The sequence below is a fragment of the Mercenaria mercenaria genome, chromosome 2 (assembly GCF_021730395.1).
Source record: "Mercenaria mercenaria strain notata chromosome 2, MADL_Memer_1, whole genome shotgun sequence".
NCBI classification, from domain to species: domain Eukaryota; kingdom Metazoa; phylum Mollusca; class Bivalvia; order Venerida; family Veneridae; genus Mercenaria; species Mercenaria mercenaria.
Window position 1 is genome coordinate 64,265 of NC_069362.1, and position 15,650 is coordinate 79,914.

General features: G+C 35.2%; 1 protein-coding gene across 1 annotated transcript in view; it reads left to right on the top strand.

Annotated features, from left to right (window-relative positions):
• Positions 1–15,650, top strand: part of LOC123563025 (uncharacterized) — a 49,767-nt gene that overhangs the window by 28,325 nt on the left and 5,792 nt on the right. The window contains exons 3-4 of the mRNA XM_045355584.2: positions 4,021–4,226; positions 10,317–10,540. Of these exons, the coding sequence (XP_045211519.2) occupies positions 4,021–4,226; positions 10,317–10,540 (430 nt within the window). The remainder of the gene's footprint in view (positions 1–4,020; positions 4,227–10,316; positions 10,541–15,650) is intronic.

The following is a 15,650-nucleotide window of genomic DNA, read 5'->3' on the forward strand; positions in this document are numbered from 1 at the left end:
TATGGATATATATGAAAACCCTCCGTGTATTATTTAATCACGATTGAGCACCTGGGAAGAACCATCGACCTTCCGTAAGCCAGCAAATTGTTTTTTTTTTTTTTCATTCTTTTATGATACATTGTTTTTATTTTGATAGAGGCAACTTGGAATTATGTATTTCAACTTTATTATCCAATACAGAACTTTCTTTTTCCAAATCAGATCTTAATTTTAATTGTTTTAATTGTTTCTTGAAATGTTTGTTAGTCGGCATTTCTTTCTAAATATTTCATATTTCAGATATAGAACTTATTCAGTAACATTACAAAGTTATCTCTTTCTTCTTTAATGTGCATTTGCTTTGCTAGAGTTTAAAAACGTCTGCAAGAAAGTCAGCTTAAGCGTACCATTTTCGTTATTTAATATTAGAGTTGTTTTCCTTTCTATTTTTTTTCTCGTTTGTATCCCATATAAAACAACAAAAACGATTTCTTAATTATCGTTTATTTTGTTCGTAGTTGGATTATGTTCAGCTGTAAATGCATATACTAGATTTGGTAAAGACATTAATTCACCAATACTCTATTTCTCGTTTTTTGAGAATGTCAATTTGCAGGTGCTGTCATATTTTGTTGTAATATTTCAGTCTTTTCAGTTTGAATTTATATTTATATTAATATCATTAATATCATTACAAAATCAATAACTTCGAACAAATGACGAACATTCTTGGCCTATGCCTCAACCATTTATGAATCCAGTTTGTTTTGGGTTTTTTTCATCGCTAATTTTCGGCAATACGATTTTTTTTTAAAATCTTGTTTGATATGGTTTGGGACGATATTTTGTAGTTAAAGTCTTATCGGACGCCAAATACTCAAAATGTACCCACAACTTGTCTGAAGTCAGAGCACCAAGAGCCTAACTATTAAGTATGGTGGCCGGTTGCGGTCATTTTAAACCTGCGAGAAATTTTATCGTTTGTGCATAAAATGTCGCGGGCAACTTACAAATCCGCGAGATTTTCTGTCGAGATCGTACAAATTGTCGAGAGGAACGTATAAACCGCGATATTTTATAATAGTTGTTGGAAACAGCAAGGAACATTTTGACACCGGTGGCCGGTAGCGTCCATGGTTTGACTCTACATTTTATCCCTCGTTTGTCTATAAAAAGTCGAGGAACAGAAAAGAATCCGCGACATTTTTTTTTGCAATTGTAGAAATTCTACAAAAAGTCGAGAGTAAAAATTAAAAGCCGCGACTTTTTGTTCCTCAACAACGGTCTCATAAAATGTCGCGGCGAGTAATAGCGATTTTTATAGCCGCGACATTTTATGCAGACGGAGTGATTTGAATACACCTGTCCTTTTACATTAAAAATTGATATGACGTCGGCTGTAGCAGTAGCAAAAACGTGAAATAGGCAGTAGCAGCAGTAGCAGTGACAGCAGCAGTAGCAGTAGCAGCAGTAGCAGCAGCAGCAGCAGCAGCAGAAGCAGGAGTAGATGCAGTAGCAGTAGCAGTAGTAGCGGCAGTAGCAGTAGCAGCAGTAGCAGAAATAACAGGAGCAGTAGCAGTAGCAGTAGCAGCAGTAGCAATAGTAGAAGAAACAGCAGTAGGATAAGCAGTAGTAGCAGTAGCAGTAGTAGCAGAAGCAGCAGTAGGATTAGCAGTAGTAGCAGCAGCTGCAGCAGTAGCAGTAACAACAGTAGCAGTTAAAGCAGTAGTAGTAAATGCAGAAGTAGAAGTAGCTGTATTATCAGTAGCAGCAGTAGCAATAGCAGAAAAGCAGTAGCAGGGTAGCAATAGCAGCAGTAGCAGAAGTAGTAGCAGCAGTAGTAGCGGAAGCAGGAGTAGCAGCAGCAGTAGCCGTAGTATCAGTGTAACAGTAGCAGTACCGGCAGTATCAGAAGCAGCAGTAGCAGTAGTAGCAGTGTAGCAGTAGTAGTAGCAGCAGTATCAGAAGCAGCAGTAGCAGTAGCAGCAGTGTAGCAGTAGTAGTATCAGCAGTATCAGAAGCAGCAGTAGCAGTAGTAGTAGAAGTAGCAGCAGTAGCAGTAGCAAATACATGAAATCGGCAGTAGCAATAGCAGCAGTAGCTGTAGTAATAAAACGTGTGCTATTGCTTCTGCTACTACTGCTATTACCATTACTGCTACCGCTGCTGCTACTGCTGCTGATACTGCTGCTACTGCAACTGCTACTACTGCTACTGCTGCTACTTTACTGTTGCTTCTGCTACTGATACTACTGTCACTGCTGCTACAGCGACTGCTGTTACTGCCGATTTCAAGTTTTTGTTACTGCTACTGCTACTACTGCCAATTTCACGTTTTTTGCTACTTTTATTGCTACTGCTACTGCCAATTTCACGTTTTTGCTACTGCTCTTGCTGCTACTGCCGATTACACTTTTTTTCTTCTGCTTCTGCTGCTACTCTTACTGCAAGTTTCACATTTTCTACCTTTGATACTGCTATTGCTACTGCTCACTGCTATGTTTACTTCCTATACATCTTTTAAAACCCGTTTTAGTTCCGGGTGAATCACGCTGTGCATTTGCATTTTCATAAAAAGTCGCTGGTAGGAAATCCGAGACATTTTTTTAAAGAAGACACGGTTTTTTATGAGACGTTTCTTGGCATAAAAACTCGAGGTTTAAACTCGACTTTTTATAAGGTACGCATCAAACAAAAATCGCGGATTAAAATGGCCGCAATCGGCTACCTAAATTAAGAATATGTTTGCGTGCTTATTCTACTATGTAGACAGAATCCACGACATTTTACGACATGAGTGTGACAGAAAAATTCGAGAATGTTTCTTGGCCGCGAAATTTTATACAATTTCGACATAAAATCTCGCGGATCTGGAAGTTGCCCGCGACATTTTATAGACTGACGGTAAAATTTCTCGCGGCTTTAAAATGGACGCTACCGGCCACCATAATTAAGGGCACGACTAAGAAAGCCGCAAGACAAAATTCAAGTCCCTCCGACCGTTTTATGTAGGATACAGGAGAAAAGCATAATGGAGTCTTACACTTTATTATTCATCGCACCATCAAATTGGAAAGTGTATCGATTAACTATAGAGGGATCAATCACTAAACATGCACTGTGCTTTACGATTTTTGAATCGTATCCTATTTTGATTAACTTTTTAACCCATTTTACAAATATTTGATTAAAATAAGGACTATGTTTAATTTATCGAATTTTATAAACTACATCTCCATAGTATTCCAAGTATGTAAGTCCAAGTGTTAAAAGTGTTTTAGGTTAGTATTGCATTTTTCTAAGAGTTCCGACGATCTATAGTAAAATTTACTGAAAGCTTTCCGTAACGTTATATAACGGTAACCCTGTTGTAATAATTTCTTGGTGATACGAAGATTTCATTAAAACCCACTGTCTTTCAGCAAGCTCTTGCAAAACGAATAGGTTGTGAAATATAGACACCGTATGATGTTGCTCGAGGAACATTCCAATCAAGGTTGGGAAAGCTGACAGTTTCAAATTAAAAACGTCCCTTTAATCCTATAATTTCGTTTCCAGATTATTATTTAGAATTGTTAAATCTACATCCAAAGATGACGCTCCAAATGTGAAGTATTAACCTTGTTAAGCTGTAGAAGTATTTTCTTTTCAATTGTTTATTACAGTTACCGCTTCGTTTAATATTTCTTGCTGACCGGTTATCAAATTATTTCCAGTTTTTAGTGTTAATATTCTCTTTTGTAGCGTGTCCTTTCTCAAACTTTGCAACGTATTTGGTAAAATTATGGATTTAGTTCCTACATTTGTTTTCATACAAGTTACTTAGCCCTTCTGTTATGTTAAGTATTGAGTCAACATTTTCATATAGAACAAAAAATCAAAAAATTGTTTCAATATTTTTTCCAGCAGTTACCTTTCTGTCTCAACATTCGTAAAAATCTTGGTTCGGAAATGTCAAGGTTGTTGTAACACTGTTTTTCAATTGTGTTTGTATAAAACACTAGTACTAACAGTTGTACGTTAATACATGTATTTCAGACACATTAACGAGATTAAAGAAAGCAGAAACAATATCAACAAAATCTGAGCGTAGAAGAGAGAGTCAACCTTTGTGGAACGCCGAACAAATTGCACTGTATGATTGCAGAGAGCGACATAAATACTATGAATTTGCGATCGATATTGACCTTGATGAAATTTTAGTGACAGAGGCAGTAGACATTAATGCTCTTAAAACACACTTGGTAAGTTGCATTTTAAATGTTAGACACAGCGTTTGTTTGGCGCACTCAAAAGTAAAGAAACATTTCAGATATTTGTTCTGTTATTTATACGTTTTACACTAGATATCTGAGCATTTATTTTATGAAAGAAACGAGGTCAAAGATGCTTTATAGTCTGCTGTTACGTTGCTTAGTTTCGTTCAATATGCTTCTAAAGGATAGTATTACATTATGAGTCTTTAAATGCCGCGTGGTGGTTTTTAAAGTCTTAGACTAAGTCATATTTTCTGATTTATTGAAACTATGGATACCGTTCGTCTCGACTTTAAAGCGACTAACCCACACATTGTAAATTGTAATTTTTTTAAATATCACCGAAAGTCAAAATGACACCACTATTTTATATATGTGCATGATACTAAATGGTTAATAAGTTTCTAGTTTCAACTTTTACCGGAACATTCGAGTTTTTGCAGTATTTCTCACGCATTATTATAAACCGTTACAACGCTTTATTTTGTAAACATCGGCTTTATTGTACCCCCCGACAACAAAGTTGTAAGGGGGGGGGGGGTATACTGGTTTCAGGTTGTCTGTCTGTCTGTCTGTCCGTCTGTCTGTCTGTCCGTAGACGCAATCTTGTGCGCACCATCTCTCCTTATCCCCTTGACAGAATTTAATGAAACTTCACACAAGTGATCAGTACCAACAGTAGTTGTGCATGGGGCATGTTAGGTTTTTTTAGAAAAGAAAATTGCAGAGTTATGGGACTTTGTTTTGTTTGTTACTATACTATATACATAGACACAATCTTGTGCTCACCATCTCTCCTCATCCCCTTGACACAATTTAATGAAACTTCACACAAGTGATCAGTAACAACAGTTGTTGTGCATGGGGCATGTAAGGTTCTTTCAGAAATTTTTTTTGCAGAGCTATGGGACTTTGTTTTTTTTTTGTTACTATACTATATACATAGACACAATCTTGTGCTCACCATCTCTCCTCATCCCCTTGACACAATTTAATGAAACTTCACACAAGTGGTCAGTAACAACAGTAGTTGTGCATGGGGCATGTTAGGTTCTTTCAGCGACAAAAAATGCAGAGTTATGGGACTTTGTTTCTTGTTAACATACTATGTACATACAGTCTGCATATGCAATCTTGTGCGTGCCTAATCTACCAAACCCTTGCACACAATTTAATGAAACTTCACACAAGTGATCAGTACCAACCCTAGTTGTGCATGGTGCATGTTACATTCTTTTAGATAAATATTCTGCATAGTTATGGGACTTTGTTTTTTGTTACTATACTGTATACATACAGTCTATATACATACAGTCCACATAATTATGCAATCTTGTGTGCGTCAAATTGCAATGTACTGTGTCAGTGCATGCGGGGGGTACATTCATCACCTTTAGTGATAGCTCTAGTTTTGTAAGTATTGATGTAAATATAGAATGAGACACGAAAATATTGTATGACACTTTAATCATGTGGGCAGTAAACGAGCCGCGCCATGAGAAAACCAATATATTCGCTTTGCGACCAGCTTCGATCCAGACCAACCTGTGCATCTGCGCAGTCTGGTCAGGATCCATGCTGTTCGCTTATGGTTTCTCTAAATGCAATAGGCTTTGAAAGCGAACAGCATGGATCCTGACCAAACTGTGCGGATGCGCAGGCTGGTCTGAATCCGTGATGGTCGCAAAGCCACTATGTTGGTTTTCTCATGGCGCGGCTCATACACTTTGCACGCGTTTATTTTGCTTCTAATTATAGAGCAGATAAGTATTTATAGGTATCGCACACTATTGTGTCGTTTTTGATTTAAAAATAAAACAACAAAACAATAAGTAGCACTCTCGTTTAATGAGAAGATATACGCTGGATTTCAATAGATGGCTTGACGGTGCTGTAGATTGAGTGGATGAATACATATCCATTTTAGAGCGTAAGCTTTGACGATTCAAACCTTGTATTCGGTCGACATTTTGTTGCATTACGTACTTTGTGCTGTGATAAATTGTGTTTCCCTGGTTTCGAATTCATTCTTTTGTTTCCTACTTTCGTATAAAATCGGTAGTTTCTTTAACTAAGTCGATACTGAAATCGTGACCGGGCAATGCTTTTATTAAATGGAAATGTAAGCTTGTAAATTTATCAAAACTAACCCGTATAGGTTAAAATAGCACAGGAAAACTTGAAAAACATAAGACCATATCAAAGGCGGGGTGTTTATGTATAACAGACTTACGTGTCAATAGTCATATATGTATAAGTTAGTGAACAAGTTAGAACTAGATTAACTAACTCGTTTTGTTTTGTTGATTCGTGTTGAAGAAAAAAATAAATACATTTTTAAAAACAATATTTTAACAGGTCTGGAAATTGAACTCCCAACGAAATATTATGCTACGAATACCGTAACCGCCCGATCAACAAGAAATCACTGACTGCATCGTATTGTTTGCAAGTATTGGCCTGGCACTCATTAACCTTCGCCAATGATTTCGGGGATTTTCGTTAGTTTACGCAAAATTTATATCCTTAAAATATCTGTACATGTGTTTCTGGAATAACCTATATAAAAAAACAGACACGATGACGTGATGAAAAGGTGTCTGACTTCCATGCTACGAGTTCAAAAACATCTCAGACCACTTTCTTTAAAAGTTTTACTGTAATTCTATGTTATCGATATTTCTTTAAAATTATTTTTTACAATATTTACAAAACAAATTTCACAAATTCTATCTGTTATTCGTATTATTGATTTTCTTGAAACCTTGTTGACAAGTGCTTTTTCTTTTTTACCTGAGAAACTTTTACATTTGTCTTATCCATTTTGTACCACAACGGTTAACTAGACTACACGTGTATATCTTTCAAGAAATTGACCATAAAGTTTAATAGTTTAATCAGGTAAGTGTGGCATTTTCTCTACTTGTAAACTTTGCAGATAATTTTTTTTAAAAAAGGTCAGATGCAGTCTACTCGAACAATCAACAGCGAGACTGGCAGGTTAACGATTTGTCCACGCAGCTACTTGCACATGCGATATATAATAAATTATAGAGTAGTTTATCATGCAACTACTAAACTACTATGCAAACTGCAAGGTGTCTGATATCACTTGCCTGATATTTTGTTTTGATATCAGGTCATTGACCTGATATCAAAATTAAGCACCTCCCATATTGATGGACTAATTTTTACATCAGTTTCCTTCCACATCGAATTTTACTACAGAATCCAGTTTCGATGTTGCATGCCTTTTTTCAAAAAAAAGAACAAAAAATTATGTAATCTCAACTCGACTCCTTAAAGATGGTTGTCTCCACATTTATCACACAGACAATATTACTAAGTGATGTCACTGCGGAACGTTCATCGTGACATCACAATGTTTACATGCCATTAGATCAATTTTTGGAAAGGTTTACAATGCACTTGACAATTTACTTGTTCTTGATTTATGCCTATATAGGAAGTATTTTCAGATGGGGCACACATTATGAAAATCAACTAAAACTGACTCGCTGTCAAAAAATTGCAAAGAGAATTACCATAATTGGTCAAATTATTGGGGATTGGGGGGCGCCCCCCCCCCCCTGCCCCCCCCCCCCCCCCACCACACACACACACTGTTCCTACGGCTCTGTTTATTAATTAGTAGCTAATTGTTTTGTTATTATTTCTTGGACCAGTGTAAATTTAGTGATTAAACTCAAAGATTGAAGTATCTCTGACTGAGTCTGAAACTGGAAGTGAAATTTTAAGGGCTTTGGACATGTAGTTGTCTGAGTCAAATGTTTAATAAAGTGGAAAAAGCATGTTTTGATTTACTCAAGAGGATGATTTGTAGGCAAATAAGAGTTAATTTCATTGATATTATATTTTTATAAGAATATCAAAGTCAATAAACACTGTCGGAGTTGAAATCAGTATGGCTGCCGTATTGTTCCGTTCCCTCACCCCTTCCAGCCCATATCAACCTCGACCTGATAACATTGATATCAAAAGACAATAGCCTGTTTAATATTTTCTATTTTTATGTTATATCTATATCGCTACATCGCTATTAAGCAATAATTTACGCAACAATATGGAATACTCATAAATGCAAGGTCTATACTAAGGACTATAGTGTGCTGACTTCATTTTATATTATTGTTTGATTTAATTACATTTTTAAAACGCCATTACACTACGCGATATCTATACTTGCACGCTCTAGTGATTATCATGTTCTCAATGTCACCTGATGTTTGCAGGTGCTCGCTGCTGAAGGTCGGGAATTCCGTTTTATTATAAACCGGAAAACCCTTATCAGTTATGGTAGACGAATGTTTTTATTTTTGATTTATTAGGAAAACATCAATTTTGGACAGATTTCGATGAAAAATACATTGTTAGAACATTAAATATGCCACAAAAAGGTCAATATAGGTAGAAATTTGATTTTATAAATTCTCACACCACGGTGTGCGGGTTAGTCGCTTTAAAACATGTTTATTCTCCAGTCAGTATCAAGGGGCGAGATGGGAGTCGTCTGTTTTACTACTCCTCATGAATGGACTATACAATACCGAGCTTGTTGTTAAATAACTAATGTTTTATTTTTATATATTTTATTAACTATCACAATAGCAGTACTAATTTTAGTGCCGTTTAGTGGCTAAAAATGTCTCCAATACTTGGATTTAGTATTGTTATATTTTCTACTATTATTAGATCATGGAGAACATTCATTTAGAATACTACTTTAGCAGGTGGTAAGAAGCTAGAGGGGTGTTGCACATTTTTATTACGCCTCATGAGCAGACTCTGTCAAACCAAGTCTGCTATAACTCTGCCTAGCTGCGTTCTATGTTTCAAAAGTATCTAATCACAGATTTGCTTCTACCAATACAGCCAATTTCATCTTCTTCTAGTACATGCACAAAGCGATCTTAACAGACGGACATTCCGAGACAAAGACCCAATAACAGAGAGAGAGAGAGAGAGAGAGAGAGAGAGAGAGAAAGAGAAAGAGAGGGAGAATGTATAATTCAGGTATTATGGATCAGTCTAACCAGAAACCTGGTTCTTTAACGTGTTTGGTGTATTATCATGATCAGTAAGCCAATAGATAAAATACCTAATGCAATGTTAAAATAAGTAAGGTTATATTTTGGAAACACATATCTATGAAATGTAAGTACATGTGTTCTGCATAACAATCAAATAATTGTGATTTCATTATTCTCTAAAATAGGATCCGTAAACACTGTCTTCAAAACGTATGTTGTTGTGTGAAAAGATGTCAAATGTAGTATCAGTACACATTTATGACATACTAATTTATGTGAAATTATGTACGACCTTTCATTATATATGTACAATACCCGTTTTGAATGTAGGCAGATTTTCGTAAAGTTTTGATATTCTTACGTGTATTTATAAATATTATGTCATTGCTCATAGGGTATACAAACAAAATTGCTCAATTCTGCGAAGTTTATAGATTCTCAGAAGGGATAGGGCAAATTGGCATAAGCTATCAAGTTATGAGATCTACTTATGTAGGCTTACGCCAGACATGACTTTGTGTTTTCTTAACTATTCCATAGTCATTCTACGTGATATTCAAACATTAATAGCTGATTTCTATTCCCGAAAATATTTCAACTGGTCGTATAATGATACAGATTTGGTCATAAACACATGAAAGTAATAAAGCAATTATGGTATGTAATAAGGGACAAGTCTCTTTAAACTGAGTGAAATGTGTATAGCGTGAATTCTCTGATATTTTTAAAAGGCCATAATGTGGACTGCCTTGCATAAGAAATTAAGGTCAGGTTTATGCAAGTATGCTGGTAATGTTAACGTTAACATTATTTCATGACAATTTTTATCTCTGTCAGTTCCATCTGTAGGCCTTTTTTATTTTTATTTTATGTCGTCTGTTTGTTAACAACGAATTACTCGAAAGTAACAAGCAGATAAACTATCTTAAAGGCAACATCTCTCAGTGGTACTACATTTTTAAACTTTCTATGTTACTACATAGATTCGATATTATATTAATACACTGTTAAATATTTACTTATAAAGACTGAAATATTCCGAAGGAGCAAAGTTGCAGTATTATCCTTTTATGTAAATCTGCATTTTACATCTGAAAACCCGAGGCACGAAACACATCCGTTGCTAATAAAGAGATACCAAGATGCAACGCAACCAGTCGATAACAGAGTAAAAAATATGTTTATGCCATCAAGGGTGGATGCTGGTAATGGGTCGTCACATAAACTTTATCCCCTGGATGGGTTTTCAAGGTAAATAAAAATATATCATTAAAGATATTTTCATAGAAAAGCATAGATACTGACCTACATATATCTACAAAAAAGGTAGACTACGACATTTCGCAAGACATTTATAGACTCTCTTTTGTCACATTAATTGAGATTATATGTATTCAGATATTTATATGTTTTTATCTAGTCTAGAAACTAAAGCGGTGGCCAATAAAATAAATAAAACTACACATTATTTATTTTCTTTGGAATTCTCATTCAGTGCAATCTATACGTTCGGTGAAGCCTATGTTGGAGCTAGGTGACTTGATGCAAGTTTTTATATTGTATTAATATCTGCGTTCCTTGTTTCCAAAGAATCATTGTGTAGAACGGTTTGACTAGAGGAACAAATAGAATAAAATGTTGTACACTCAGGCAGTTCCGACTATCTTCACTTCGCTCAAATACACAGCTTGATGTTGCAAGCGTCTGTTGTTTTGAACGAAAAATGCGTATTCCACTTTCATTGAAGAAAACAAGTACTAACCAGTTAGTTATGCGAGAAAAATTCGACAGCACCTCATAACTTTCAAGATACAGGACAAGGATTCTAGTTACGGACCTCTGGATGAACAATCAAGCGTGCAGCCACTGTGCTTTTTAAAATAGGTGTCTAGATGATATACGTTTAAATATACACAGAGTACATTAAAATACATACTAAAAAGCTACATCAGATTTCATATAAAATTTTCAACATTTTATCATAGTTATTTTTTCATAATGCTTAATTCATTTAGATATTTTTATCTAGAAACGTAGGTGTGAAAAATAATTTTACGAATTCACAGAAATATTTAATATCAATAATGCAACAATTAATAATTTCAAATGAGAAAATTATCTCTTATCTGCAGTAAATGTTGCAAGTAGATTCCAGTCTTTAACAATTTGCTTGAAGGCTGGAATATCAGAAGTTTTGATATGTTTTCTAAAAGCGGACCTACTCTACATTATAAGGTTTTTAGTATAAAGCATTCTTTTATTCACGTTTTCTTTGATTCTAATGCGTTATGTTTGCCATTGGTTTTATTATAGACTATTCTGACGATTTTGTTGCAAACTAGTTTATAGTATGCCTAGTGTTTTCAAAATTGAAACTTGCGCAGGAATTCTCTGAAGATGGACGACTACCATAGTAAACGTTATATACTAGGTGCCACAAGAAAGACTTGCCCGGTAGTCAACCTTGAGATGCCTTAGTAATTCATCGGTGTAGAATAACAACAATGGTATCAAAATGAAGCCAGGGCTTTGTACATTTGTTTACAAACACTAAATAAAAATATTCTCATTTACATACTTATGAAATTTCATGAAAACCTAAAACGTGGGCAGATAATTCGTTAAAAATGATATTTACAAATAATATAAAGATCAAATTTTCACTATTTGTATTTATAAATGGACAAAAATAAGCAATTTTACATTTGAAACATTACATTATATAAGTATATATCTGTTTGTAGCATTATTTATTGTTTGCGAGAGTAAATACTGTCAAAAGTGGGTGTGGTATATTAATTACTAAAAAGAAAACAAAAAACAAATACTCAGAAAAAAATGATATTTACATATAACACATATAAACCATATTTTGAGATAGATGTTTTTTGATTTTGGAATAAGGTTTTTCACAAATATTAATTATGAGCTTTTCAGCTCATTTGCATACTCATGACTATTAATTAAAATTTATCAAATATGTATTTAAAACGTTCATTAAGCATAGATATATCTGTTCTTAATCATTGATAAGAATCTTATTACATGTAGTTTTATAAATCTCCACGTACAGCTTGTAAATATTTAATGCATTAAGAATATAACTAGTATTTAACACTTATTCAAATACTGCACAACGTAGTTCACCAAGTTCAATCTTGCTCATAGTCTTTTCTCTATACACAATACCAGAGGACATTGTTTTAAAAATGTCAGAACTTTATTGTCCTCGTTGCCATGTACATTTCAACAGTTGGTATATAGATAGCCTCAAATACACATTCAAACATGCAAACCTGGTTTCATCGGTAGCATTTAAACATTTTACTGCCACATATCGTCTTGCAATCCAAATAAGTATATAATATGTTACTTTGGGTATTACAGGAATACAGTCATACATGTCACCCGTAGTATCTTTTGTATGCATGCAAACTTAGATTATTTTACGCTATCGATGTAAAGTTGGGGAGCGTAATCAGTATATGCCCAAACTGGCATATATGTATAGCTATGATGGTCTGCCTGTATACAAAGGATACACATGTGGTCAGTCTGTATAACCCTGATACCAAAAAATGGCCAGCATCCTTACTAAGGTACCGATTGTTGCCTTTTTGTATGCCATGGACACTTGTAGTGTATCTGTATTTATCGCTAACCTGACCTGCATGTATATCCATGATACCCAGAGTGACCCTTATATCTTGGTTACATTGGCGGTCTTTCTGTATACCAAGGATATCCGTATTGGCATACATATATAGCCCAGATAGCCTGTATATATACAATGATTACCACGTGAGGCCTGTTTGCTCACATATGATACCCATAGTTTTCTGTATATATAACTAGGAAGACATATATACCTAGTATAGCCAGAGTAGTCTTTATGTATAGCTAGTTTACAAATAGCGGTACCTAGGATCCAATAGTGGCCTGTATTTATAGCTAAGAAGACCTGACAGTATACCAAGGATACCCAGATAGACCCAGCCTCTATACCTATGGTACATCCGTAGCATGTATTTATACCAAGAATATTCATAGTGGTGACATTAAGTAAACGTTCAAGATGGCCTGTTTGTATACCCTGGATACCCAAGGTAGCCTACCTACGATGCACTCAGGTGACCTATCTATATACCAAGAATACTTAACGCATTTACCGGCCACGATGGTCTGCCTGTAAACCCAGGGATTTTTTTACCCAGAAAGGCTCATATGTAAAACCGGAATATCCATAATGGCCAGTATATATGGCCACGATGACATATTTGTATATCCAGGCTAAACAAAGTAGAATGGCTCCATACCTCGGATACATAGGTAACCTGTCTGTATACCAATGTCATCCAAAATGACCTGAATGTATAGCCATGATGGTATGTCTATACCCATGATGTCCAGAATGGTGTATATGTAAATCGAAGATACCCTTAGTAGCCTATATATACAACTGTATAGCCAGGATGACACGCCTGTATACCCAGAATATCCAGAGTTGCAAGGAACCCCGGTTGGCCCTTCTGTATATCAAAAATACCAAGAATTGCACGTCTGTATATTCAGTACACCAGTATTTGCCAGTATGTATACATGTGTAGCCAATATGACCTGTCTGTAAGCACAGAATATCCAGATAGGCCTTTCAGTATACCATGATACCTATAGTAACCTGTATGCATAGCCAAGGTAACCTTAGTGGGCTGTATGTATAGCCATGGTGCTATACATGTATGCAAAGAACACGCAGAATGGATGATTGTATGACTAAGATATCCATAGGGGACTGTTGCCTACATGAAGAGCTAGGTTTTCTCTTGATTTCTGTATGCATAGTAAGAAGGGCCAGTCTGTATACACAAGATTCCCAGAGTGGCATGTCTGTATACCCTCGATACCGATGGTGGCATCAATATTCAGCCCGGATGACGTGTCTGTTAACAACTGATTAAACAAATATGGCCTGACTATATATCACTAACACACAGTTTCCCTTTTGTATTCTAAAGATACCTATAGTGGCCTGTATGAAAAGCCAAGTTTGCCTGCCGATAAACGGAAGATATCCATAGTTGCCTTCTCTATACCTCTAGATACATTGGGTGCAAAGTCGTTATACTAAGCATACTATTGATACTCATTTAGGCTGTCCTGTCTGTAAACCAAAAATATGATTTAGATGATATATTATTTAATTATCCGACAAAATACTGCAAAACCTTACATAAAACCTTTTGTACATTCTCCAGTATATTAGAAAAACTTCTCTTCGGTCATCGTGAAAAGTGGCTGCTTTATTGGTTAACTGGGATGATGTCAACCTGGTTTGAAATAGTAATGTTTTTTTTTTTTTTCAATCACAATACTATACTAAATTACATAAAACAACTATATAAACGCTATAATGTATGCAAAAAAGCCTTAACATATTGACTTTTGGCAGCCATTTTAAAAAATAAGCGCCACATTGGATATCTAAGGTTGCCTACATGGCGTATGGTCTTGTTATCAATTGAATTTATAAATCTTAATACTGCAATAAATTACATTAAAACAGATGTAAACGCTCATATATATGCATACTTTTCAACACATTTACCTTTGGTGCTCATCTTGGTTGCCATTTTGAAAAAGCCATGTAGGCTGTGTGACATATGTTAACATTTTGAAATAGCCGGCAGATATGTACAAAATAAATGTTTTGCTTTTGTGAAAACAAAAACACATTTTTGCTATAGATGATTATTGATGAGATAATCTGTGGTTGTGCGAGTGTAAATGAACAGAGTATATATACAGTACACATACGCTTTGAATACTTTTATCGTGTAACTCTTTGGCTTAAAGTATAGGTAAAGGTAGGGGTACATTTTATTTACCGTTTTGTGAAACAATGAACATAAGCTCTGTACAGCTTTAGAGCGATCCTATCTTAAGAACAGTTAACACCAATTATTCCTTACTCCTAGCACATTCCTGGTACCTATTTAGAGTCGTGTCGACTGAGGTAATTGTGATAAAGGGTCTTGTCCAAGGACAGACCGCAATTGTAGTAGGCAGGAATTTAGTCCGGGCGGCTGCATTTCCATAGGAAAGAACCTTAGCCCTCTCGACCAATACGTTTTATAAAAATGTAAAAAAGAAAAACTTAATGATGTTTAATGTATTTTTTTTGCATATATCAAAGTATTATCGATATATGTGCACGGATAAATTAAAGGGAGACACAGCAATGGAACATCCGCATCGAACTCCAATCACACAGTTTTTATTCATAGTCCACTTAAATCAGATTTAATCCAAGATATTCAAGTGCTCAAAAGAAAGTAAAATATTTAACTCTTTTATTATACTT